Source organism: Anser cygnoides, chromosome 3, assembly GCF_040182565.1.
Source record: "Anser cygnoides isolate HZ-2024a breed goose chromosome 3, Taihu_goose_T2T_genome, whole genome shotgun sequence".
Taxonomy (NCBI): domain Eukaryota; kingdom Metazoa; phylum Chordata; class Aves; order Anseriformes; family Anatidae; genus Anser; species Anser cygnoides.
The window spans coordinates 3,842,287-3,868,755 of NC_089875.1; the positions used below are offsets into that span (position 1 = coordinate 3,842,287).

At 42.5% G+C, this 26,469-nt stretch overlaps 1 protein-coding gene across 8 annotated transcripts in view; it reads right to left on the reverse strand.

The window, feature by feature from the left end:
- MACROD2 (mono-ADP ribosylhydrolase 2) overlaps window positions 1–26,088 on the reverse strand; it is an 860,596-nt gene extending 834,508 nt beyond the window's left edge. The window contains exons 1-3 of one of the 8 annotated variants that reach the window (XM_066995337.1): window positions 25,618–26,088; window positions 21,233–21,349; window positions 991–1,098 (exon numbers count right to left, since the gene is read on the reverse strand). In XM_066995337.1, coding sequence (XP_066851438.1) covers window positions 991–1,098; window positions 21,233–21,349; window positions 25,618–25,663 — 271 coding nt within the window. In that variant the 5' untranslated portion in view covers window positions 25,664–26,088. Of the gene's footprint in view, window positions 1–990; window positions 1,099–12,300; window positions 12,314–21,232; window positions 21,350–23,767; window positions 23,919–25,617 lie in introns of those variants that run through there. The other 7 variants (XM_048060981.2, XM_048060980.2, XM_048060984.2 and 4 more) reach the window with 7 other exon arrangements.
- Between the last annotated feature and the right edge of the window lie 381 nt (window positions 26,089–26,469).

Below are 26,469 nucleotides of genomic sequence, written 5' to 3' on the forward strand. Positions count from 1 at the left end.
TCCAAGAAACTAGGTATTCTAATTTCCATGCTGCATGAGCAAACGTTTCTATGCTTTTTATAAAAGGCACGAGCCATCTCCACATAGCTTTTTACCACGGTAGGCAAAATATATCCCTGAAGCTGTGTTGGCTACAATTGATCTCCATACTTTATTCCGTTACAGAAAATGCAGTAAGTTTCCTTCCAATAAATAATACCAAAAATTGGTTCTTACAAAAGAACCAGTACTCCTAACAATTAAGGACAAGGCCAGCCACATACTAGGAAAAAAAAAAATCCAGCCTACAGACACAAACCATGCACTTTTCAGGGTGGGAAGCAAAGACACCTTCCTATAGTCTGTCCCAACTAGCCAAATTAGGTTACTATAGCCCAATACATGAAGAAATTAATTGTATTTGCTTTTTTTTTTTGTCACAAGATGCTGTAACACATTTCTTCACTTCAATCACTTACACAGACACACAGTCACTAAACTAGAAGAGGTTCTAAAACATTTAGAGCTCTGTAGGTCATAACCAAAAATTCAAAAAACAGTCTCCCTACAAGAAAGCAAATATTTCAACTACATAAAACAGTAAGCCACATCTCCTATCACCTTATTGTTAAGAGTTTCACATTATCTAGTCTACAAATGGCTCGATTTGAAAAACAGACTAATGTACTGCAGTAGTTTAGTATCAAAGTTCAATTTTCTGCCGCTATCAAGTGTGAAGTCCCAGCTATACAAGCTAAATCAAAAAACGGATGCAAAAATTATTTTTTTTCCTGGTGACCATGATATTCAAGTTTCAGAATAATCCTTCTCATAGTAAAGGCACACAAGATGAACAGACGCAACAGAGAAACTGGGGAAAAACAGTTTCCAACAGGTTTCCACAGCACACAGCAATTTTATGCAGCTTTCCAGAGCTCACGCTCGCAACGTAGATATCCTCGCAATAAAGGATTTTCAAGCCATACCAACATAAAACCATTTGCCACCTACCTGCATTGACGATGGCATCGACCTCAAGCAACGTGATGTCGCCTCTGTACAGGGAGACTTTCTCGCTCAGGCTTTTCTTCCCCTGCTGATCTTCCTTAGCATTTTCACCTACGGGACAAGAAAGTAACAAAAGCAGGTTACAAAAGCAGCTCTAAAATGACTACTTATAAGTTGTGAGCAGGCCCCAGCAGTTCCAGTCACAGGACCATGACATTTTGTGGTTTGGCCTCGCGAGGGCACCAGCAGCCCACAGACTCCAGCAGCATCTCCCTGCAGCCACACCGCCTGCTTGTTTGCAGGTACAAAGCTACTGAAATACCTTCTGGTTAAAAAACAGCATGCACATACACATTTTTTTGGAGCTAGTTCCATCAAATACTTTTCCTTGGTAGCTGCAAGGGTACAAAATTACAGAAAAAAAGAATTAGTTAAGATAATCCTCCCACTGCAGCAATAATTTATCCAACCCAGAATTAATTTATCAGACCCAGAATTACTCAGGATCTGGGTAACAGCACTGAGCAAGCAGCCTGCCAACAGCCCCCCACTGGGAACTAGTCCTGACACAACAGGCAGCGGGGAGAAGAAAAACCTAAACAAAAACACCAGTAAATTTCAACTCAGAACTTGGCCACCATCAACTGCTTTACTGGAAAGGGGTTGAAGACTCCACATAAATCAGCTTTCATATGGATTCCTTACTGAATGGTGTCATAGCAAGTCCCATATGCTGGTAAACTGACAATTTTGCATCACCAATTCACTTCCCTAGCATCATACTATCTGTAAAATTGTTCAGTTACCTCAAATACTTCCACACACACTTATCAGCCAGTACGTTTAGCAGTCTTGCACTGCAAGACACCCAAGTCATTAGAAAAGAAGTAGGGAGAGAAGGAAAGATTGTGGTTGTGGTTTTTTTTTGTTTGTTTGTTTTAAATTAGTTCTTTACAAGTCTCAAGAAGCTCAAGTTCATATATTGACCAGAAACAGAACTGAGCCTCTGAAGTGACAATGTAAGAGGGGAATAGCTTTCAATCCTCAAAACAAATATTTTCCTTTAAGTAAAACAAACTCAAGGGAAGATTTAGCAAGAGAGTAGAAGCAATGTAAACAAATCTGGCTCCAAATATTTCTGATCAACCTTCACTTTAATCAATTCCCGTAAGTTAGAGCATATCTGCTCCAATCCGTCAGCATTATAAGCAACCACAAATAGAAATAAGTTGCATTTATTTTAGATGTTGCTTTAACTTCAGCACAAACAACTGCTATCAGAAATCACCATTTATCTCAGCCTCTCCAAAATAACAAGTCTTACTCAATTCTGGCTTAGATCAGCTATCACATGCATAGTGCAAAGTCCACGTCACCTCCAGCAAAAACATACATTACCACTACGACTTATATTTAGCATAAAGGTTGTCTTGTACTGAAATGTGTGTATTCATGAATTTTATTCCTATATTTGGCTCCTAAAGCTATTATTATTCCATTGCTAACCAGATCAGCCTCAGCATCTTAGATAGGACAAAAAGTATCTCTATACAAGAGGTACCAAGTTTTTTATCCTATTAAAAAATCTTTTATTATCCTAAACTAACAAACATTATGCTGTTCCTCAGTTTTTCCACATAAGGTAAGCATTGAAGCTAGCTGTTGAGTCATATTAAAATAAAAATCAACCTCTGACTGATTTACACAGTGTGATTTATTATCTGCTTTCCTGTTAGCAAGGAAAGGATGTTCTGTTAGCAAGCAGGACAGTTTTCGCCATCTTTCCCCAGTGAATGTGCTACTGGAGCACTGCCAAATTTAACACACACAAGCCGTAATTCTCTCCCCTCCACTTCGTGTTCAAGTTCTGCACCACAGGCTAACATCACCAACATGTCAAATTCTCCAAAGCGAACCATTTAAATTTAATTATCAAGTACATTTTGGATGTTAGGGTATTCATACCAATACCCTACACTAAAAACACAAAAAATTCACCTAGAAGAGCCATGAAGAGAACAGGTAGCACAGAATATAGAAATTAATTCTCGTTATTGCTAACCTCTGGGTGAGAGGCAGAGCAGAGATAGCCCTTACTTTAGGCAATCCACCAGCAAAGTCATCCAACTCCATCTGTAGGATGCCACACAGCACCATCACTGCCTCCTTCTGGCCTCCGCATACATCACAAATTCACCTACAGTTCTTCCTGCTCATGAGTACTGAACACATTTCAGCAAAACCACTCTCAAGAGGCCTTCCCCACAAAAAATATAATTAGTAAATTCACTGTGTCACAAGCCAAAAAACAAACTCAAAAACCAATGCTCCTAGATGATCTCCTACATCCTCTTCAGCAAGTTCATGCAAGTATGCCCCACAAGAACCACCCCCATCACTGCTGTCTTTAATACAACTCGGCAGTAAAAGCGCGTGCTGCCTGTACATCTTGGGTAAATTACCCTCATTCCCCACCCCACCCCCCACCCCACCCCCAAAAAAAAGCTGATTTAAGAGAGGATTTTGGCTTCAGCTATTTCATTCTGGTTGTTACAGAAAAGCGCTTAAGATTGATGGAAGCCTTGGAGAGCCAAGTCTCACCCACAGTCAAGAACACTCAAGTCTACTTATAAGCCCCTAATTAAAAAGTAACCCTGATGTAACACGAACAGTTGTAGGAGAGAACTGGTTTTCTTTTGCTGTCTGTTAGATCTCTGGGATTGGCATACCGCATTTCCTAACAAAGTCCAACTGATATCTTACTAGGGATATTTTCTTCTCCTGCTCAGTTCTGGCTTTGTCTCCTATCTCTTCCTTGACCACACACATTTTTATCTCCTCAAATTAAAAAACTACACTCATTTACTGCAAAGTTTCCTTCCAAGGTAATGCTGTAATCTCAGATCTGTGACTAAGAATGATGCACTGTCGTCAAATATGCCTGAGAAACTCATATGCTGCAGGTATTGCACTGTAATTCATGGTACTGTAGCCCAACAAGGACAAACCAGCAAGCCCAGAGCACTGCATATTTCACAAAGGCCACACAGCATGTGCACATACTAATGCATTAATAAAAATCCTAGCAGTGACAGATTTACCTTGCACTTGTGGCATAATGGGAGTATTTCTTGCTCTATTAAAGAAACAGCTGTACATACATCCTCCTCAAGAAATAAATCCTCCAAAATGGTTGCTGCGTAACACCAGTCCTCAATACAAGATACAGAACAGGAATTTGCATTATCCCCACCTTGTGCTGATGCTCAAGATACCCAACTAGAAGACACAGCAGACAACAGCTGTGCCCATAACCCAAGAAACATCCCTGGGAAGTCTTTGGAGAGAAGAATACCTGCCTGTAAAGCAAATCAGAACTTCAAGTCTGACTCAACACTGGTTGTCCAGAATGCATCTTGAAGAGGCAGAACAGTTGGAAAGCCAGGACAATTCACATAGATTCCAGTCCTACAAAACAAATGAACTACATCAAGTCTATTACAAAGTCCATCTCAGTTCTAGGTGGAGGTATCACTGACTCCAAGATCAGAAAATTTTGTCTGTGACTCTGAATATGAGAAGCTTTCAGGACAAAAAAAAAAAAAAAAAGGAAACAGACTAAGACTGAATTTTCTGACCTCTACAGAAATCTCAGCATAGCCACAGAAAAAAATAAGAGGCTACTCTTAACTACTCTTAACTACTAAAAGGTTTTCAAGACCATCCAGCTGAGCACTACAGGCTGTCTAGGAAGGAAGGATCTCTCTGCTGGAAGAACTGCTCCTGTCGCCTCGCCACAGCTCTCATTGCTCACAAGCAAGAACTGAACACATACCAACCAAACAGCTTCACTAGAAGCCAGGATGCCTTCAGATCACCAGTTTGAAACAAACCATGGTTATTAAAATGCTGCTAAAAAAAAAAAAACTCTTTAGCATGAGAAATACCTTCTGCTTTATTTGGGCTTATGCATGCCTGGTGAGACTGTGTCTAGAGCTTTCCTTCCCTCCACGTGGAGGCTCTGCCCCTGCCTCTTATCCCATGTCAATCTTGCACTCAAAATTAAGAGAGGGTTTTACTGGGAGGTGTTCCTTAAATAAAAATGAAAAACACACACCGTGGTGAGCTATAATAAAGCAGCAATAAACAGAATTAGTTTGGCCATCTTGATTTACCCCACTCTCACAATTCTGATACCTATTTTTTTCCTTAATCTCAGAACTTGTGCAAATAGTTATGTACGTTGTGTGAACAGATAGCAGTCACAATTACGATTTAACTCAAACTACAGTTGAAGTGCAGTATTTCAAGTATTCCATGAAGATTATGTGATTGGGTCAAAAGCAAAAAAACCCTTGAAACTCATGCAAGTTGAAGGGAGATGAATTTTTCACAGAGCAGATAGCAGCAGTGGGGAAAGTTTCATCCAAAAGGATACCCAGGGACAGGAAAGAAAAAAGACAAGCTCGTTCTTATTTAGGCCAAGTGCACTGAAAGTGACATGTTTGAAAATTATCGATGTCAGATTTATACTGAGCCTGGAAAAAGTTTACCTACAAGCTGTGAAGTAGTACTGCACTCATTTGTAAGGAAAAGAGTCAAACAGATACAATCCACGATTGTGTCTACCGTCAGAGCACTGGGAGAACCAAAGTCAGAGAATATCCTGAGTTGGAAGGGACCCACAAGGATCATCAAGCCCAACTCCTGTCTCTGCGCAGAATCACCCCAAAATCAGACCCTATGTCTGAGAGCATCGTCCAAATGCTTCTTGAACACCAGCAGGCTCAGTGCTTTGACCACTACCCTTAGGAGCCTGTTCCAATTCTAACTTGAACAGGCAAGTATGGGTGATCTTGCCGTATATGATGAGATGGGATAGCCTTCTTCCAACAGCAACAAGTTCTAAGAAAAAATACTGAAATTCTTTATCCCACTCATTTTTGTGAATGCTAGAAATATACTTGCATCAGAAGAAAGAGGAACTGAGTAAATCCATAAAAAGAAACTTCATTCAGGAGCTATTAATTAGGATGATACTACTTCTGGCATAGAAGACCTCCAAGGTGCAAACAACACGTGGCTAAAGAAAATGCAAGGAAATAGCACCATACATTTGTCCCCTCGTTAGACACTTCCCAAGGCATCTGGCATTGGCTGCTGAAACACGATGCTGAACTAACCACATCTCTCATCTGACCGTTTTCTTACACCATAGCACTGATGTTTCTTCCTTTCCTCAAGGAAATTAACAGTTAACTTTTACAATATGAGTCAGTCAATTCAGCTCAATCAAAAACTATCCTCACCTTGGTTTCGTGTTTAGCTGACAGAATGCAAAGGGACATTTAACACAATCGTGCACTGACTGATTCGTAACACAATGAAATGCTATTAAAAAAGATGACATTTGTTTGAAGTTATACCCAAGTATGGCTAACTTTTTGTCCAGTAATGCATATGCACTCCTGTATCAAGCTCTTATCTTGACAGCTTTGCTTTCTATGTAACAGGATGGAAGAGGAAAGGAGGGAAGAGCTTTTATTACACGACTGCATGAACCCACACAACACCCACATCCACAAAACCACGTGCAATTCGGCTTTCATGTCAGCAAAAGCATTGCTGAACTGAAAGTGCAGAGAAGGACCAGAAGAAGTCCATATCCTGCAGAGCGGAAAAGAGATTACCAAGGAAGCTGGAGAAAGCAAACTGATTCAGTGCTTACTGTTTTCCATAAGATAACTAGGAAGGATTCAAATAAATCCAAAAGATTTAAAAGGCAAAAAAGCATCCCCTCCACCATATGCAATACTCTTCTACAAATTTAATAGTGAAGAGTTATAGAAGGTCAAACAGCAGCTGGACAAATCCATATCTGCAGATCCACCTGAAGACATCAAGCACAAGGATGCTGCTGTTAGATTAAGAAACCCATAGCTACAGGTTGACGGAAGTTAAAACAGTATCCCTGAAAAGCATTTCCATCTGCTTTCTCAGCTCCTGCAGTCTCCTGTTGGCATCCTTAGCTGGCCAGCAGATGCTGGGCTAATGCGAACCTTTGATATGATCCAGCAGTGGCACACTCACATTTTTAATCCAAGGTGGACGAGGAAGAAGAGGGTCCCGACCAATACAATAAACAATGTTCATCTCATCTGATATCACACAGTGCTTTTGTTTGCAAGGATGTTTCCAAGCATGCCAAGTAGCGTGTATTAAATAACCATGAGCTATTTGCTCTTATTTCTTTTAAACAAATTCCTCAAATTGCAGTTCAACCACTTGTGCACAGAAATACTCTGCACAGTATTTCTACCTGTTATATCTCAAGGGTGCCAAGTTTGATTTTAAAAAGCATTAGCTATAAACAGACTGCACTAACTTATCCTGAAGAGCTTTGTCAAGAAAAGTTTGCCAAGCAAAGCCCACCTGCTGTATCCTCATGCACAAATCTGGTGCCTTGTCTTCTCTCCATTCACCACTGGCATTTTCCATCTTCCATGCTCCTTCATCAAGAAATTGGTTTCCCTTTTTAGCTTCTTCACCTAGGTCACATTCTTTGGACCTTCAACTATGCTCACGATGTCTCTGAGCTCTTTCTATCCACATCTTTCTCCGAACATGAAGTACACCAGCTCAGGTCCTAATGCCAGAACAGAGCAAATAGGCAGTCCTATCTCTCTGCTTTGCTTGCAGCTCCCTCCAGCTTGCACCAAAGGACAAGGACAATCCCAGCACCCAGGTGTACCTTACATGTGTGCAGAAAAAGCCGTATCAGATTTAGCGAAGAAGAACCATCCTTTGAACCAAAGCGAGCAGTACTTCAGAGCTTGGAAGAAAAAGGACTTTCCGAACAGCTCACTAGAGGGAGCCCCCATCAAAGGCACGAGCACGCTGGGATGACAATGTAGAAGCACACCACAGACCTAACACCACCGCGAAACCAACCCAAACCAAGTCCCTGCTAAAATACCCAGAGTGTCTGCAAAACTTCCATCAAGAGTTTGTTAAGAATTTCAGAAGGTACGTTAACCCCTCTGATCAGAAAACCACCTTTTTCCTCCACTAAATTATCACTTTCAGTAGAGACAGGAATACTTCAACAAAGCCTGCTTTTTTTTTTTTTGCCTCCTTTTAAAAAAATGGTATTCTTCACCTGGTCTTTTGTCTTCTCATGTATTCCCTCCCCACCCTTGTCTCAAAGAAGTAATCAAGATTTAGATTCAAATTCAAAAGGATATCACAGGTAACCCGTGTTGACTAACACCTGATCTGCAATTTAGCAGAACAGGATTTTGACTTTTAGTACGCTTTAAAGCATCTTAATTTTTGAAACCGTCTCAGACATCCAGTTACAGGAATCCCTGCAGTAATACCAAAGGGCTTGCAACCAAAGGGAGGAGAAAAACCTGCAGCTAGAAGAGCTTCTGTTAAAAACACATTGTAATTTTTCAGCTCTGATAATGAAAGAGAGTACACACATGGTAGTAAAAAATAGTTATTAAAGACCCAGAGTGTAAAGCAATACCTTTAGCAAAGAAAGCTCATGGCATTCCTTGAGCAAAAGCAGATAGGAGAAGAAATCAAAGAAGGAACAAATGAAAAGGATTTACTGCGGCTAGTCTCAAAAGCCTGCAGTGTTAAAATTAAATTTTGTTTAACAAATCCTATTTCTCAGTGTTTCCCTCTAGTTCATAAAAATAAGAGCAACAGACTGAACTGCAAGCAACAAAGCTGAAAATGGGTGAGTTTCATCATTTATAGACAGCTATAGAATTCACTGCTGAAGGAAATAAATTATTTCCGAGAAAACAAGAAAAATCTCTGCTCTCTCTTCCCTGCCACAACAGCTACTTATGGAAACACCATATCCCCAAAATGCTTTCTGCCACAGCAATCTGTAACAGGATCCGTGAGCAGTGCTGGGTAAAGGCCCTGAGCAAGGGACGCGAGTCCCAACACTGACCCCAGGCAAAGGCCAACACTTCCCCTCCCAGGAAAACCCAACAGGAGGCTGGATTAGGACACTGCTCCACTTTTCTTCGCATGGGCTGCTGAAGAAACAAAGGAGTAGAGCAAGTTTTAGTGTCTAACCACCAGAAACGGTGCAGCAACCATCCTACTAAATATTCAGCATGTTGTCCTCAATGCTTCCAACCCCTCCTCCCCATGCTTTGTTTTACAAATGTCTTGTACAGATTAAAAATGACAAACTATCAGCAATTACTAACCCCACAGCTTTCCATTCCATTTGTTTCTGCATACGCTTACAGAGCTTTAGGAAAGCCAGATTGTAAGATCTGTTACATTACGTGCCTGCCTTCACTCTTACTAACAGTGGATGATTGTACAGGACAGGCAATTGCTTATTTAAATCAAGATAAGCATTATTTCCACGTGTTTCATCATCACAGGAAAGCATTCACAGATGCAGTACTTGAGTTTTGTAGCGCAGATTCACTCTGCCACTTCTTGGACTTGAACACAAACAGAACCTGGGCACAGGGAAGAAACAGCTGCTGTAGACAAATCAGTTTCTACCTAGCCAAAAACACAGCACAACGTGCAAGTTAAACGCACTCGATGATGAACACCAACACCTTCTCTGATGGTACTCTGCCAATACACTGTTTCAGCTAATTACAGAGTGGCATAATTGGATTAGCCAGAAATCGTAGCCAAGTATGAAGGCAGTGGGGCACACAGACACCACAAAACACAGAATGGATGAGGTTGGATGGGACCTCTAGAGACGTCCAGCCCAGCACCACCCACTCAAAGCAGGGCCACCCACAGCAGGCTGCCCAGGAGCCTGGCCAGTTGGATTCTGAATATCTCCAAGGATGGTGACTCATGGAGACTCATCACCAACCTGTGCAACCTGCTCCAGGGTTCAAACGTTCATAAGAAGCAAGTGCTTTCTTATTTTCAGAGAATTTTCTCTTTCAAGTAGTGCCCATGGCTTACTGTCCTGTCACGGCACACTTCTGAGAAGGTCGGAGCTGCCTTCTGTCCCTTTTACACCCTCTTGTCATATGTTTAGAAACATAAGATCCCATCTGGGGCTTCTCTTCTACAAGGAAATGCTGGGAGAGCTGGGGTCTAGGCTGGAGAAGATATGCTCCAGTCCTTTAATCCCCTCTTTGACCCACCTAGAGTACCAACCAGCTTTGCAGTGTTCCCAGACACGTGGAGGTCGAACTTGCCCCAGCTTCCAGGCCGGGAGGTCACGGTATCTCCCGCTGAGGGTTTTCTGGAGCTATCAAATACCCCCAGCTAAGGAAGTGAACATCACCTGGGTATCTGCTGGCTAACCATGCAGCCCACAACCAATGAACCACACCTCAAGTGCTCTGAACAACATCCCTCTGAAGGCGTACTGCAAAAAGCCCCAAAGTAACTCCTCTGATCCATGTTAATACACATCTATCAGCAGCCCACGAACAGATTGGTAATTAAGAGCCTCTACTTTTCAGCCATATTATGGAACTGGAAGCCACTGAAGGCTGTCAAACATTAGAGATGGAGAGTGGTATACCATGAGAATCGACTAAGAAATCGACGCTCCTAACAATCCATGCAATGCTCATGCACAATGCATTTATTCTGGTGTTACAAAGGTCTTGGGTAGTTCTTGTGGCATTACGTGCCTGCATTTCCTCAGTCTACCTCACACAGCTTTGTATACCCCCCAAAAACAAGATAGAGGCAAAACTAGCCTGTTAAGTCTGTGAGAAGAGTAAGGTGAAAGAACAGAGAGGCTGGACCTTTTCATGAAGTTTCTGGGAAACCACGAAAGACTTTGTATGCAATGCAGAAATACCGAAGAACGACGTTTGAGAAAGCAGTGGTAACAGGGAGAACAAGAAAAGGAATACATACTCAGCCCGCATTTGTGATACGATCTGGTCTGCAGGGACACACAGCTGTCAATTCATAAATCAAAGTCTCCTCACCTCAGTGGCATGCACAGTGGCAGAGCAAAGACACTACGTAAGTAGGCTGAGGCCCTAGGGTATTTTTGTGTTTACTTGGAGAGTCAGCATCCAGCTGCTATGCTTGCTTCTCTACCTTGAGGTTTCACTATTTAGGGGCCATAGGCATGGCTGCTGCTTTAGCCGAAACCCAGGAGGAGCTGTGCTTTACATATATAAAGAAACTCACTCAGTAACTATCTTGTGGTTTTTTGTTGGTTTTTTTTTGTTTGTTTTTTTCTCCTTAATGTGAGGCTTCAGAGGGATTTGAGGCTTTGTGACAATATATTGGAATAACAATGTTGTTAGATAGCATATTTACTAAGTTCTTGCCCAAGCCTGATTATTCGGTACCTGGATCTGAGGGATACCAAAAACTTAGGTATACAGATCCTTCAGACCAACTCTCATTACTGTTCTGTAAGAAGTACATTAAACAGTCACCTGAGGCTACACGGAGACACGAACTACACCGCAACACTTCCAACCCAATCCCTACTTGATTGCCTCTACTTCAGAGAACTTGTAATTAACAATAAGAACTCAAAGAGAGAGAGAAAAACATGCACTTTTTCCAACTACTATTTATGGCATCAGAGAAATACGTTCATACTGTTTTAAATAAAGCTGAAAGACTATGGGTGATGCTACCTCACTAGACTCCTTCAAAGACAAACCAGATCACCTTAACTGCAAGATCCATGTCTTGATAATATCTCAGCATTCATACCACTATTACTGGTATGCCCAAATCAGTCCAGTACTTCCCAAGATAACCTTCACCCAAAACTTACACTACCACAGTATTTCTCCTTTCAACTTCAGAAATTGACTGGAAAAAAAAAGCAATGTGCGACCAGGTGTTAGGTTTTCGGCAGCATTTATTTTATTCACCTAGAAGTATAAACTCATTTTAGTAGGTGTACACAACACATGCAGCATCAAGCAGAATTAGAATAAGCTTATAGTGTGCAAACAAATTCATTATTTTTTTAAGCAGACAATTTTTACTCTACATTCTCTGTCATATAAATTTCCTACACCATTGCTAAGCAACCGTTTCTCTAGTTCAGCATTACACCTTCTGTAGTACTTACTGTGGAGCCTGGAAATAAGAAGTTACTACCAGCAAGCTAAGTAACTCCTGCGCAACTGCCTGCAAACATTTCACACAATCGGCATTCAGGAACATCTCTGCATGAGATATACTGACAACACTGCTTAGAGATGGGAGAGGTACTTCAGTTTTCTAGTATCGGGGTACAGATAGGTACATTTTTATCCAAGTGCAAAAAAAGTCTTCTGCATGAGGACATTAGGCTTGGGTCATGCTTACCTTGAAACATCCCCCCACCTGAAGGGAAAGAAAAAAAAGTAATTCACTATCCTAAGAAACAATATAACTTCAAACAGCAAGGTACAGAAGTAAGCCTTGTAAGTGTTTCAAGAGGACTCTTCCAATACCCACTAGTACTGAGAATCATAGTTGCTTACTGTAAGGTCTTTAAAAATAGGATGCAATACCAACTCAATAACAGTTAGGAGGGATATTTAGTTCCATCTTATTCTGCAAATCTACATAAAATAAAATAAATTCTAAAAGGGGGGAAAAAGACACACCAGACCTTAAAGCACTAAAACATTGTAGCATAAGTCCTTGAAGGCATAAGTCCCTGAGCACCACCTTATTTTGTCTGTATTTAGTTACCCATGACACACTTAAACTTAGAACTCTGTTGGCAAAAAAGAGGGGAAAAAAAAGATAACCTCTACTTCTTCAAACATAACTGATCCATACCCTCAGTGGCAGTTATCACTAGGTCTGGGGTTTTCTTTCATTTAATTGAGATTCATCAACTATTCCCACAAAAATATAGCAATGCAACACACACTATGTTTATCTGAGAACTGAACCCTACAGTGTCTTTTTCTAAGCAATTCCTTGTTCACAAAGGATGACACTAAGCATACAGAAATCAGAAATCAATCCAACAGGCTGAACTTGAACTAAAAGTTTTTTAGTTGCTGCACAAATATGATAGGCAACTTATAACACCTTTATAGACTAACCATTAGTATAAAGAAGAGTATCCAAATGGCCCATATTCACATAAAAAAAGCCTCTATGAGAAGTGCCAGGGGCAGGTAAGTGTTGTAAAGGAAAACAAATGTGCAAACAGTTCTGCCCTTTCTTCAGATCTGCATTATGGATGGACTCAGTCTTTTGGAGAGGTTCCTCGTGGTAAACTATACAACAGTCTTTACTAACTCAGTGCTTGATCATAGACTCCTCAAGATGCTACTCCTGCAAAGATACGTGCAGAGAACTACTTCAACTTGGGGAAATAAATGTGTTGGCTGTATCAACATGAGGCTGAGAGGTTCAGTTTTGGAAGATGTGAGTTCTACAGCATCCTGTCCACAAGAAGAACTGGGAACTTGGGTGAAGGGCCTTGGTCACACACACTGTTATGTGCCCATTTAACACAAAACAGCTGCAAACCTCAGTACCTTTGCTGTGCACAAACATGATGCTCACACCCCCTCCTCCAGTTATATAAGAAATACCTTATATAAATTAATATTTTAATATTAATATCACACAAAATTATAATTTAGGTGCTTTTAAGACTGTGCAAAATAAAAGCTTAAATATAAACCGGATTGTTCAAGCCTACTCTCTAGCAAAGAAAAGCATTTTCTGCACCTTGTAGCAAACGTGTATGCAGACCTTTCTGCAGGGCTGATGAATTCTGTGCCAGCTGGATTTTCTGGTGGCCCATCAGCTAGACGCCACCTCACAGAGGAAGCCTCGTACCACAACAACTTACTCAAAGGTTAGTTGTCTGTTATAGGCATTTCTCTGCAGTGAGCAAGTTGGCTCTACTGAACTGAGCAGTTCGGCTCTAGTGAACCAGAAAAGGGAAATCAAGCTTATCTGGTTTCCAGTGATTAGCTTTTTAACACACGTGTAATCGTGTGTTTAATTGTGCGTGAAGCAAACGCAGCTATGCATGAAAGTTGGCTACTTTTCTACTATTCAGAGAGCTCAATGAGCTTAAACTATCGGTGACACCACTACCTTATCAAGGGAGTTTAACCACCACAAAGATACGGATGTGCTTTTGGACTTGCTGTGAGCCTCCCACGTCTGGAGAGCAGCAGCTGGCAGGCCTAGCCTGCGTAATCACTAATTGTTGTTCGCCCCAGGCAGCAAGTCCTACTCGAGGCAGTAGTTCAGCATCTTTATAGATGTCTGTCACAACTAAGCTGCAGTGAGGCAAGGCAAGCAACGCCACCTTTCTTCTTCAGTAAAAAGAAGGTCCCAGTTTTCTGCAGGTGGACATCAGTCTGTATTTTAAGTGAAGGTTATCTGAAAGTCGTGTAACCAGTCAACACAGCACCAGATCCACAATAGTCAGCCCTGACAAGGGTACAATTTAACAGCTTGATCTTGGCCTCAAGCTAGTCAGAGACACATGGTTTTTAGTCAGGCTGGCACATCAGCTCACATCTGTCTGCAAAAGACTGTGAGCACATATGCTACCATCTATCATAAGTCATAGATTAAGGTTTTAGCCAAACTACCATACTGAGCAAAACTAGATGACTTGCTGAAACTGTCTTCATAGAACAAGAAATTAATTTGGAGATCTGATCTTGCAAAAGGGAGTTCATCCATTACACAAAAAAAAAAAAAATCCATCAGGAAAAAAAACAGATACATAAACAGAAATTACTGGAAATGGAGACCTTTTCCATCCACATACATCAAACAGCTACCTCATTCAAAAAGTTACTATTCTTCTTTCCCCTTGAAGTCTTGAATTTGAGACAAGTCAGCCACAGAAAAACTCCAGGGTGGAACCTGGAAAACGCCACACTTAGAGCCATTTCCGAGGAACACCACATACCAGCTTACACACAGCATCACTGCTGATAAAGCCATCCTTCCCTGCAACCCGAGCAGGCCTACCTGCTGACAATGCATGGCATCATCTGGGCTTTGGCTCCAGCTAGTACTTCCTTAGGGACCTCCGTACTCAACTTCAGTACCCAGTGATATTTAGTAGCTACAAGAAAGGATTGGTTCTCCTACTGCATGGAAAGGTTTGCAAATTATTAATCTGGTCAAGATTCAAGTTAGGAGCACTTAAACATTAGGTATGTTTTTCACCTGGCAAAGACATCTTTAACTTGGCTTTGTGTCTCCACTACTAGGACTCTTAAAAGCACACTGATAGCTTGCGGAGCTTCGATAAGGATTCTAATTTATTGCTGGTAGCAGCATCCTTTCCTATAGTTAACTGGTTAGTCACATGGAAATACAAGGGGTTCTCAACTGCATAGAAAAGGGCCTTAAAATGACAACTTCATCAAGGACAGGTACAGCTTAATGCTAAGTGGATGTTAACTTGATAAAAAAAATAAATCACAGAACCAGAGCTTACAAAGAAGTCATCATCTTAATCAAAGACAAGTGACTTATCTTGTTATAGAGAGAAAATTAGCCACACTGGATTATATGTTCTTTATTTTTATACATATAAACAGTGCTGAATTCTTGCTTTTTAATAACCACCTCACTGAAAGCAAGATTTTTCTTTGGAGGAGAACTGTAAAATAAACGTCATTTCTCTGACAAGAAGCCCATCCTGTAAGGTTATATACATGCTGCTCACCAAGAAGTTACAAGGTCAATCAAATACACATTGGTTCTTTTTATTCACCAGCTCCCCCCCCCCCCCCCCCCCACCCGCCAAACACACCACTTGAATTATCTAATAATGTCAGGGTTATCACCAACTAAATAAAACCAAACCAACTCCAAAAGATAACTATTTCTCAGCTTACTCTCAAATGAACTTGCTCCCAGAGATACTTTCCCATCTCCATGCACTGCAAAGTTGTCTTTGGAAAAGAATACCTGAGGTGTACATTTAGAAGTGCTAATCCGATATATGAAACATTAAAAAAATAAAAACTAACAAAAAAACAAATAAACTCAGTGCTGTAAGTGAAGTTGAAATTCACATTCAAGACCACAACAGAAGATCCTGAACTGCAGCATGCAAGGTATTCCAGTTTTGTACACTAACTTAGCTGAAAAGTTCTTGTGCTACTAACTTAACTAAACACTGCCAACAGCAAAAGCACAATTTTCATTGACTGACAGACAGCAAGCATCATGCAGAGCTGAATGTCTCAATTTTCTTTATCCTTGTCACTCAGGTAGAAATCTGTTTTAAAGACAGTTGTTCAAGTCACTAAAAGGAAGAAGATAATGCAAGCTGATGGACTTCTTTTGTTGGTAGTATGTGATCTTGGAAGCGTGGTTTTGCAGAGCTATCACAGACAGAGATCCCCATCACTGGCAAGCAACTTCCGAAAATTTTAATGTTCTTGTAGAACATAATTACTTTTTCTGTACGACCCACTAGAGGTAACAACAGTTTAACAAGACCCTGTTCCTTACTTGTACATTTCTGGCTGATTTTCACCTGTAGCTGGGTAGCAGCTTACTTTCTGAAGTGTTTGTGTTATGTTTTGCTTTTTTCTTTAAAAAAAAAAAATCGGTAAAAGAACAATCACCACCTTGATTCATGGCTCCTGCAGGAGAGAAACTCACATTATTAACAGGAGAAGCTGTGAAGTAGCCAGTATTATTGGTCGTTAGTTAGCAATCTCAAGAAATTCTGGTCAATACAGCTCAATATTATCATAAACTTTCTTTTTGACATTAAGCAGAGTGGCTTATACAGCTGCTTTGTCTCTATAATCTTGTGTCAACCCAGTGACTATTCAGATATCTACAGATTTCTAGTACAAAGATACTGTTATTAAACCCAAACCTTACTATTATACATAAAACCTTTGGCGTTAAAGTAGATTATCTGAGCACATTCTGAACCATATTATTTTCTAAAAGTAAGAGATTAAGAAAATTCAAAGGCAGCTAGAACATCTACATATTTCAAGACTTGCTAGAACAAGAGACTGCAGACCCTTCATACCATTTAAATAAAAACAACCTAAGTCTCACAAGTTGCTGTATCCTTCCTTTTAAAGGAATCAAAAGTAGTTCTTACTATTAGCAAAGACCTTTAAACCATCACCTTAATTCGCTTTTTTCTTTGCACCAACAAAACCTGAGAACTATGACAGCCCAGCAGGACTACAAAATGCTGGAGTTAAGTTTGAATTCTATTTTTTGACTTACTACATTAATGTCAAACATTTATCTATTACTGATAAACAGATGTCAACAGCAACACAACTCCCCAAACCCTGATTTTTAGAAAAGCTTTCAAAGAAAAGTTTTCTGAAGTCTTTTCCCGAGTTTCCCCGCTGAAACCTAAAGACATCTTCAGGAATAACTGTGTATTCAAGAAAAAGATAGTACTTTTAACTCAAAAAAAAAATCACTAGTTATTCTTCTACATCATTTCTTTATTCACCGAGCATAACAAAACACAAATTACCATTTCTGTACAGGATAAGTGTCTAGCATAAGGTTGTATATAATAAACAGCATTGAAACAGAGGTATAGAAAATCCAGAGCTTCAGAAAAAAGTCCTTTATTTGTATGTTGTTAGGAAGGAATTGTTCTCCAAAGTACGTAACTGAACAGACAAGAAGTGCCTGCCTTCAGTACAGCTGAAGGATGAGGTACGGGATAAAGGATGGATTTCAGTGCAGACATATTACCTCGCCCTGTATGACAGGGTTATTGTAGTACCTGAAGTGGACAGTTCCTCATAATCTCACAGTGGTTAAAACAAAACTTTTCCTCATGAGTAAGTTCTGTAAACATAAACAGATTCTTTCCCTTGCTACCATCTCCTCTGAGACTAAAAAGGACCACTCATAAATAACAGCAGTGCAAGGAGAATGGACAGTATTATGGTACTTGAACTCTGAGGTCCACTTTCACAGCCTGGCAAGTTGCTTGTCAAACCCCAGGGATGCTGACACCATAGACTTCCCAGAAACACACGTGCCTGTGTCAGCTTGCTTCCCTCCGTTCACAGCAGCGGGCACCAAGCTTACGTCCTTCCATTCCACATCACTCCTTGCCCCACTCACAGCAAAAAGCATCAGAAGTATTGGCCAAATTCCATGTCAAAATACAAACCAACTTCAGCTCTTAGGGCACATCAAGACCCACATCCATATAAGATGACTTATAAAATTGCAGGATTTTATTTTAGTTGCAAAGGAGTAGAACTGAGGCTGAACTATTCAAAGCTCCTTTCAACTTCATTTTCACACGTTTTCTGCTATAAAAAAATAAATCACTAAAGACAAAGGAATTGTCAGTTGCCATTGAGATTTCCCTAATTTCATTCCCCAGAATCCTTTGTTGTTACACATCCCACACTTGTTAAGACTTCCAGCCTTTTTATAACTCACTTTAAGATCAACTTGCTCAAAGCTTTACAGGTATGGTTTGTAATTTGGTTCTGAATACCACTCCACACCAGAGAGCGGAGGAAGAGCAGGGGAAGAAACTTCCCTCCACAAACTAAGGTATGTTCTCCAAACTTCATGTTAAAGACCAGACAGAGATATGAGAATGGTCAGAGGCTGGTTCCTTCCCAACAGGAAGTTTTTCAATCATTTCAGCTTCAGCAGTTCCAAAGGCTTTAATAATCTCCTGTTAAACTTCCATACAAGAGTGGGTGTCAAACTAATCTCAAAACACCTTCCAGCAAGCCATTCACGTTTAAAAGTTGGTACCATAAAGCCTTTGTATTGTTCACAAAATGATTTTCCTAAGTCAGTACAAACATTTGTGTAGTACTGAACGCCTTTTGTTTCCAGCCTGGTGCATCTGTGGGCATTATACCTGGCCCAGAGGCTCTCCCCTTCTCCTACAGCTTCTTACTCCAGCGGAAGATTGATCACACCTGCTTCAGTTTATTTGTTCTTGGTTCCTTTCTTGACTTGTCCTCATCACTCTTTCTGAACAGCTACTCCACACTTTACTAATCAATCTGTCATTTATTCACAGTATACAGTGTTTGAAGTAAATGGTAGAAAGCTTTTTCCACATTCCTCATCAGTTGCTGTCTTGGCTTGTCAAGCGTACAGATTTTTTTTTCCCCTCCTTCAGACCTCTCTAGTTTGTCACTGCAAGAAGAAGTAGCCTTTCATTTGAAGAAAATAGCAGGACTTGGGCAGGGAATTCTCAAGTCATCACAGACTTCAGCACACCTGGAGCTTCATCCCTTCTCATACTCTTGATGCCTTAAGAGCGGAATCAACATTGAAGGGAAACAAAAGTTTGAAACAGATGCGGTAACAGTCACATTAACACAGATTTCTTTTAATTGCACTGATCAGCTGAAATGTGGAATCATTTCCGTACTCTAACCTTCTACAAGGCCACTATTCCACATGGCTTATTTACAATAAATATATCTAAGAAAACAAGAAACTAAGAATATTTTCTCCTGAATGTGCAGTCTAACAAAAGCCTTAAATAGCAGAGAAGTGTTTCTGAACAACTTCTGGCTTCCAGCATTTTTTGCAGAGCACTGGGTACTAGCAGGGATTGCAAGAACATCTACAACAGAACAAATTCACTACTGCCGTGATCCAATACCCACATATTAGACTCTGACATTTTGCTTATGTGAGGTGTAACAGCAATCGCAACATAAATCCACACCTTGTCAGGTTCAGCAGGACATGTAGCAGGAGATTTGCGAATTTCAGCAACTCATACTGAGTTTGAGAGTTGTCAAAATAAAAGCATAGCTCAGGCTAAGAAGGATAAAGAATTTCCCAGTTAAACTACATGACAGACTGCATATTCTCATGTGTCAAAGACCTCCTAAACAAACTTTGGAGATGTCAGGTAATCTTTTGATTTTTATGCAGCCCTTGTTTTCTAGATGGACAAGCTTCTTTACAAGATATCAAAGACCTACTCTAATGGGAGAAAGAGGTCTGTGAGTACTGTTGTAATAAAACTATGTCAGAGTTTAAAAGCTCAGCAACTTCTGATATACATTTTCACTTCAGAAGTCATTAAGGAGGCTTTTAGGAAGAGATGAAAGCATTATCTGCTTATGACATTGGTATCTGCAACTCTGTTAGCCCCTTGAGACTGTAAAGGAAGTACTACAATCTCACATGGAATATCATCATAAAGACCACGGCTAGCCGTGGTCACAAGATCACTCTACACTCTTGTTCACATTAGTCAGTATGAGCCCTTAATGGTAACAGAAGGACCGGAAACCTGGTTCTGTATCTGCAGCAGTAAGAAAACTGCAATAGTGAACACTTCACATTTCATAGTTAGATTGCAAGAATCAAAATTAAGCCAAGTCAAGACACAGAAATAAAGCGAAGGAAATCACACCAAATAATTCCTTCCTCTTCACAGACACGTGAATGAAGGAGAACTAGAAAAAGAATGAGGCACTGTAACAGAATTAAATTCTCATCCACCTAAACCTCAATTACTCGATCTATGTTATTGAATCAGATTCACATTTCTGGACAGTGTTCACTACATGTATTTGGACAACTCTACTGGCCATCCTGATAATGCCACACACACTAAGAGAAGAAGGGTTCATAGAATCATCGAATATCTCGAGTTGGAAGGGACCCATAAGGATCATCAAGTCCAACTCCTGGCACCGCACAGGTCATCCCAAAAGTTTAGACCATGTGACTAAGTGCACAGTCCAATCTCTTCTTAAATTCAGACAGGCTTGGTGCAGTGACTACTTCACTGGGGAGCCTGTTCCAGTGTGCAACCACCCTTTCGGTGGGGTTCATCCATGCCAGGCTGGCGCACCCCAGCCCAAGCAAACATGTAGGATCGTGAGTAAGAAATGCCGTTTTCAGCCACCTACAAGAACACCACCATTTCGCCCAGATTCCCCATACCGTGATGCCTGATGAATTTTAAAGACAAAGTGCATTAGGCATGGCTGACCACTGGAATATCTAGAAAATATCTAGAAAGTAAAAACTGAGGCAGAGAATAACTAATTTGCATACCTAAGGCTATCAGTGTTGTTATGACTGTCTGCATGTACTTGCAAAATTTCTGCATGCCAGCAAGGCTTTAAGGTATTTTGGTGTTTTCCACCCCCCACCTCTCTCAATGAAGCACTCCTGCCCCCCCATAGGACTGCCACTGTTACCAACAACAGGGTTTCTAAGCCTTGGCTCTCTTAAAAGTAACTTCAGTCTGAACAAGCAGAACAGTCTCTATTTAAAAAGACTCCCCCATTTTACTTACCATCACTTTCATTCTTACTTTTCATTTCTTCCATCCATGTTGGAATATCTTTCAACGCAACATACTCCCTCGAGTACTCTTTGCGTCTTTCCTCCAAGGTCATCTTCAGCAAACGTTCTGTTTAAGGGAAAGGGAAAAAAAAGTTTTGCAAGCTTTCATATATTCTTGTACATTGGCCAAGTAGTGACCAATTCCATGTCCTTGAAGCAATTAAATACGGTTTGAAAGAAACAAGCATGGGTGATTTGATGAGTTACAAATAATAGGAGCTGAACATAGTGCATTTAAACAACCGCCTGCACCTATTTCTGGATATTCCAGTTCAGCAAAAAAATGCCGCTTCACTGCTCTCTCAGCTGTCCAGATTTCCTTCCCTCATCACTATAGCACCTCGTCTTCCAGTCACTTAAACTCAAGATCAGAGATCCAACAGCAGATTCATTAAGTAGGGAATTGTTATAGAATTTCCAGGCATTACAATGCATTCTTTAGTTTCTGTATTGATAAAATAGAGATAGAATTTAGAATAACAAAAAACACCTCACGAACATCAAAACTGATGAATTTTTTTCTGAAACAAGTTTATGTATGCCAGCAAAGAATGACGGAAAGAATGATACAAAATTAACAGAGTGCCAATATATTACAAAAAGAAGTCAGCAAAAGCCAAATCTTATGTCACTTTCTAGATGGTTGGGGTGATAAAAAATAAAGGCATTTTTGTTTGGTTGATTTGTTCTGCAAACAATGCAACTTCCAGCATGCAAAATCTACTGTCATTTGCTTTAAACACATCCAGTAGCATTTCATTCCGATTTGGGCCAAAATCAGCAGCTACAGAAAATGCTAGACTACCTGTTTGTTACCCAAAGAAAGTACTGCAAGGCCGTAACGTGACTGACGGACTGGTGGAACACAAGCCCAAGCACAAGGAAAGCCCACTGCCCTCCACTGGCTACCCATGTAACTAAAGATCAGCCCAGGACCAGCATGATGGAAGGACCATGCTGGATTTCAAGTGCTGTAAAGCAGAACCCAGGTTTGAATTCAAGAGCTCAGGTTAAGGCTTATAGTTTTGTACTTGAACATCAGTATAACGTGCTTGATTACCCCACTGGAGTACACATAGATGTGTTTTTTTTTCTTCTGAGAAATAGTCACCATGTCTTTTTTTTTTTTTAAAAGACATTCAGCAAAAAGTACAACTGCATGGGTTGTACAATTTTGACAGCTAGTGCCAACTTCACTTTTCTTCAGACTTGGCTATAAATGCAGTGGGTTCTAAGGTGAGGAAAAATCACCCCAGTGGCCTTGACCCAACAGCAGATTCTTGTAGCCGCATCCTCTTCTCCTCCCCTACCCCATCAAGCAGGATGACTTCGCTCAGAAGTAAAATATGCTTTTAACGCTCAGTGTTAGTTTTGTACAAGATGTGTCCTTGCCTAAGGAGTGAAAAGAACACACCATGTCAGGGCTTCCATGAGCTAATCAAGTTTCTGGGTACATTTTACCAGTGGCACTGAACTACTATTACCATACTAATAGATTTTCTTGACACATTAATCAGGAATAAATATTCTTTGATGATCAAAAAGAGTTTAAAAGCTATATGGGCAAGGAAGATCCATATTTTTTGCCTTTGGCATAAAGGACTGGATGGACATGAAAAGAGATGCTAATATTCGTATCAAGTTGAAGGAACAGTAAATGAGTTCAACAAACTGCTACTTAGGTCAAACCTTTCAAGAAAATAGCTTATTTTGCAAAAACCCTATTATAATGTAAGTTTTCTAATTATGTATAGTCAGTAAAGCCTAAAATACCAAAGGTAACTTTTGAGCACAGGCTCTTATCAAAAGATACATATTTTTTGATGTTTTTTGTCAATCGAAGAAGAAATTGTACTGTCAAAAATACCACTTCTCTCCCCGTATTTAGGCTTTGTATCTTAGTTGGATACTTACAAATATGAAAGTAAAACTAACGTGATTAGAATCTTCATTATACATTATGGATACACACTTAACTCTACTGCTTCATCTTCAAGCATACAAGATACTTAATGTGCCTGTTAAGAGTACTACAGAAAGACAAACATGAACACGAGACAAAGAGAGCGCATTTGTGTGCATCAGGCTGGAGGGACCAACTAACACTGAAAGTTTGACTGCCTTTTGCTGACGGAATTTGAGGCAGCTCCCCACCTTCCAAAACACAATTCTAGAGGAAGGGTATATGAAGCTTTGCTCTTCCAAGTCACTAGTGAGACTTTAAAGTGAGTTTAAATTGCACACAGACCTCCCAGAAGATGCTTCCAACATCTTTAGCTGCAAAGACTGTTTTCTGCATGTCACCTGTTGAAGTGCTTTGGAAGCTCACAGGCAGACCCGTCCCATGCCATAAAGACTCCAAAATCAACGCCAGTTCTGCTCCTACTGTTTCACTGGACCACAAGAAAGATCTACCCTGTGAGAAATTGAACTAATCCTCAATTACTAAGAAGTAATTAAGGAAAGCAAGTGGGTTTGAACTCACTATTTAGCAGTTTGCACTTTTTGAGAATAAGAACTTCTTCAAAACATAAAAGGTTCAAAATGATCACTCTCAAAGCTTCAAGGGAAGAGCAGAATCAGCACGAGCAGTCAACTTTGCGGGGAGCTGGAAGTATGCAGGAACAGCAGAGGCAGGCCTGGCATAAAATTTCTTTTCAAGGACAACCTGCATAGGAAGGAAAGAAGTTGTGCTTCTGTAGTTTTGCTCTCTAGTAAAGAGAATGCTCAGTGAGAATAATCACACAGGGCTACAAGCTAAAGACCAGCATCAGCTGTAATGTGCCAGAGTTTCACACACATGTTTGAAAAACCCTGGGCCAACACCACGAATGTAATGCTGGGAAGCAGCTACTGGAGCAGAAGACTGGCAAATGCTGTTCATTCTCACTATGCAGAGTGACACCAAGTGCTGGCTAGCTAGCGCTCAGAAACATGCCTTGCTGGCCAGAATAACTTCAACAGCAGTCACAAGCTTCAGCTTGTGTTCATCAGTGTCACCCTGCTCAACAGATGGTGGTTATCACGGTTCCGGTGGAGACCATCATCCTCACAGCACATGCAGATGAAAGCATGCCCGCACCTCACCTGTTCCAGCCCCTGTGCTCGACCCTCTTCACCCAGGGTTTGAGTCCACATGCCGGGCTATGAACTTGCACAAACAGCACCAAAGCTGGAAGCAACAGAGGAGCAGTGGGAACTCCCACCAGAGCTGACCAGAAGCTTCCCCCACCTACCCCCTGCACAAAAGCAGCATTTCCTTGCAAGGTAACAACAGGCAGCAGGTAGGGCTTCCACAGGTGAAGTCGCTTACAGCTGATCACACACAAGCAACACCTGAGAAGATTTAACTCCATTTTTTCTGCTCTGGAAGAGAGAAACTTTCAAGTCTGGCAGAAATTTGTTGTCTCACCTAAAGGCACATCTTAACTAAAGGCACATCGCAGGACAGCTCTGAAAGAAACACGAATACACAATGTAACGCTGCCTCAGAGGCAGTTTGAGGGAAGCAGCTAATCTACACAGCGATCAGCCTGTTTGTGGCTCTCACGTTTTCTCCTTCCAGATGCCTACTTGATTTGTCCACAAAGAGGACGAACGCTATCCTTTGAACCTGCCGTCTGCCTTCTTGATTTGAAATACACATGCACTCACAGGGAACATGGGAGGAACGAGAGAACTTGTAATAGACCCGCTGGCATGTTTCACTTTTTCCTCCTCTCCCCCTTGTACATTTCTGGGTTATTTGTAAACACACCCGGCAAGGTTTGTTTTCCTGAAGCCTTTTCCAATAGCCGATGTAAATATTTACACTTCTGCTGCGTGAATTTCTGCCTAAAGGTTTACGCTGCTCTCCAGGTGACCAACATAGGGACACCAAGGTCAGCGGGAAGCGCCTGTCCCAGGCTTTTAGGAGCAGGACGGCGGGCTGCAGGAGCTCGGAGGGAGGGGGGCAGGCCCCTTTCCGTGGGGGCCCCCATTTCGCACCGGCGTGCCGGAACCCGCAGGCTCCACACCTGAAAGTAGCCTGGCGGGGCATCGCATTGGGGCTAAAAATCACGAAAAAAAACCCACCATTTTCTCCCCCCCCCCGCGAACAGCCAGACGGCACGGATTAAAGCGGGACGGGCACCTTCGGAGCCCGGCCGGCTCCTGCCCTGCCAAAACCCGGGGGGGTCCCCTCCAGGAGCCCCCCCCGGCGTGAGGGGAGCCCGCAGCGCCCGGGGGGCGGCGGGGGCCGGGTCAGGGCCGCGGACAGGGGCTCGGGGGGCACCCCCCGGCCCGGAGGGGAGGCGGAGGGGGGCGGCGGGGCCCGGCCCGGGGCGGCGGCAGTACCTTTCTCCTCCCGCCAGAGCTTTTTCCGCTTGTTGCCGGGGTACATGGCGCTGTGGCTGGCGGTGGCTTTGAGCTGCAGGTTCCCCAGGCTCACGGGGGGGGGTGGAGGGGACGCCGAGCTGCCCGCTGCCGCCCGCCGCCGCCACCACCACCACCACCACCGCCGTCCAAACGTCGCTCCCCGGCTCCACAGGGTGCCTGGCGGCTGGGGCACGCCTCGCTCCAGCACGACACCCCCGCAGCGCCCGCCCCCCTTCCCGCCGCCCGTTGGCTCCGCCAGCCGCCGCTCAGCAGCCCCCTCCTCCGCCCGCCGCCGCCGCCACCGGACCGGGCACGGCGGGCGAGCCGGCCGGGAGGAGCCTGAAGCCGCGGTGGTAGTGCGGGGATGGGGACGGAGACGGGGACCAGACACCGCGGCCACAGCCCAGGCCCTGTGTGCGGGGGGTGCTTGGTGCGACGTTAACGGGCGCAGCGCCGCCGAGGCGCCCCCGGTGCCCCCGGGGAGGGCGCTCGGGGCCCGGCGGCCCGGTGCCGGCCGTCCCGGGGCGGAGCAGCGCCCCCTCTGCTTCCGGGTTGCCGCCGGGCCCGTGCGCTCCGCCGGGCGGCGCTGGGCCGCGTTGCTACGCGACGGCGTCCGGGCTGCGGCCTGCGGGGCCCCGGGGAGCCCGGCCCGGCCCGGCCCGGCCCGGCCCGGCGGGGAGAAATACATACGGGGCTCGTAGGAGTCAGAGCCGGCGGCAGGCACAGGGGAAAAACACCCGTTGGGATACGGGGAAATAAATACTGCGTGTGGTCCGGGCTCTCCGTGCAGTCGTTTCCAAAATTCCCCCTCACCGCCACTGACCCGCACCT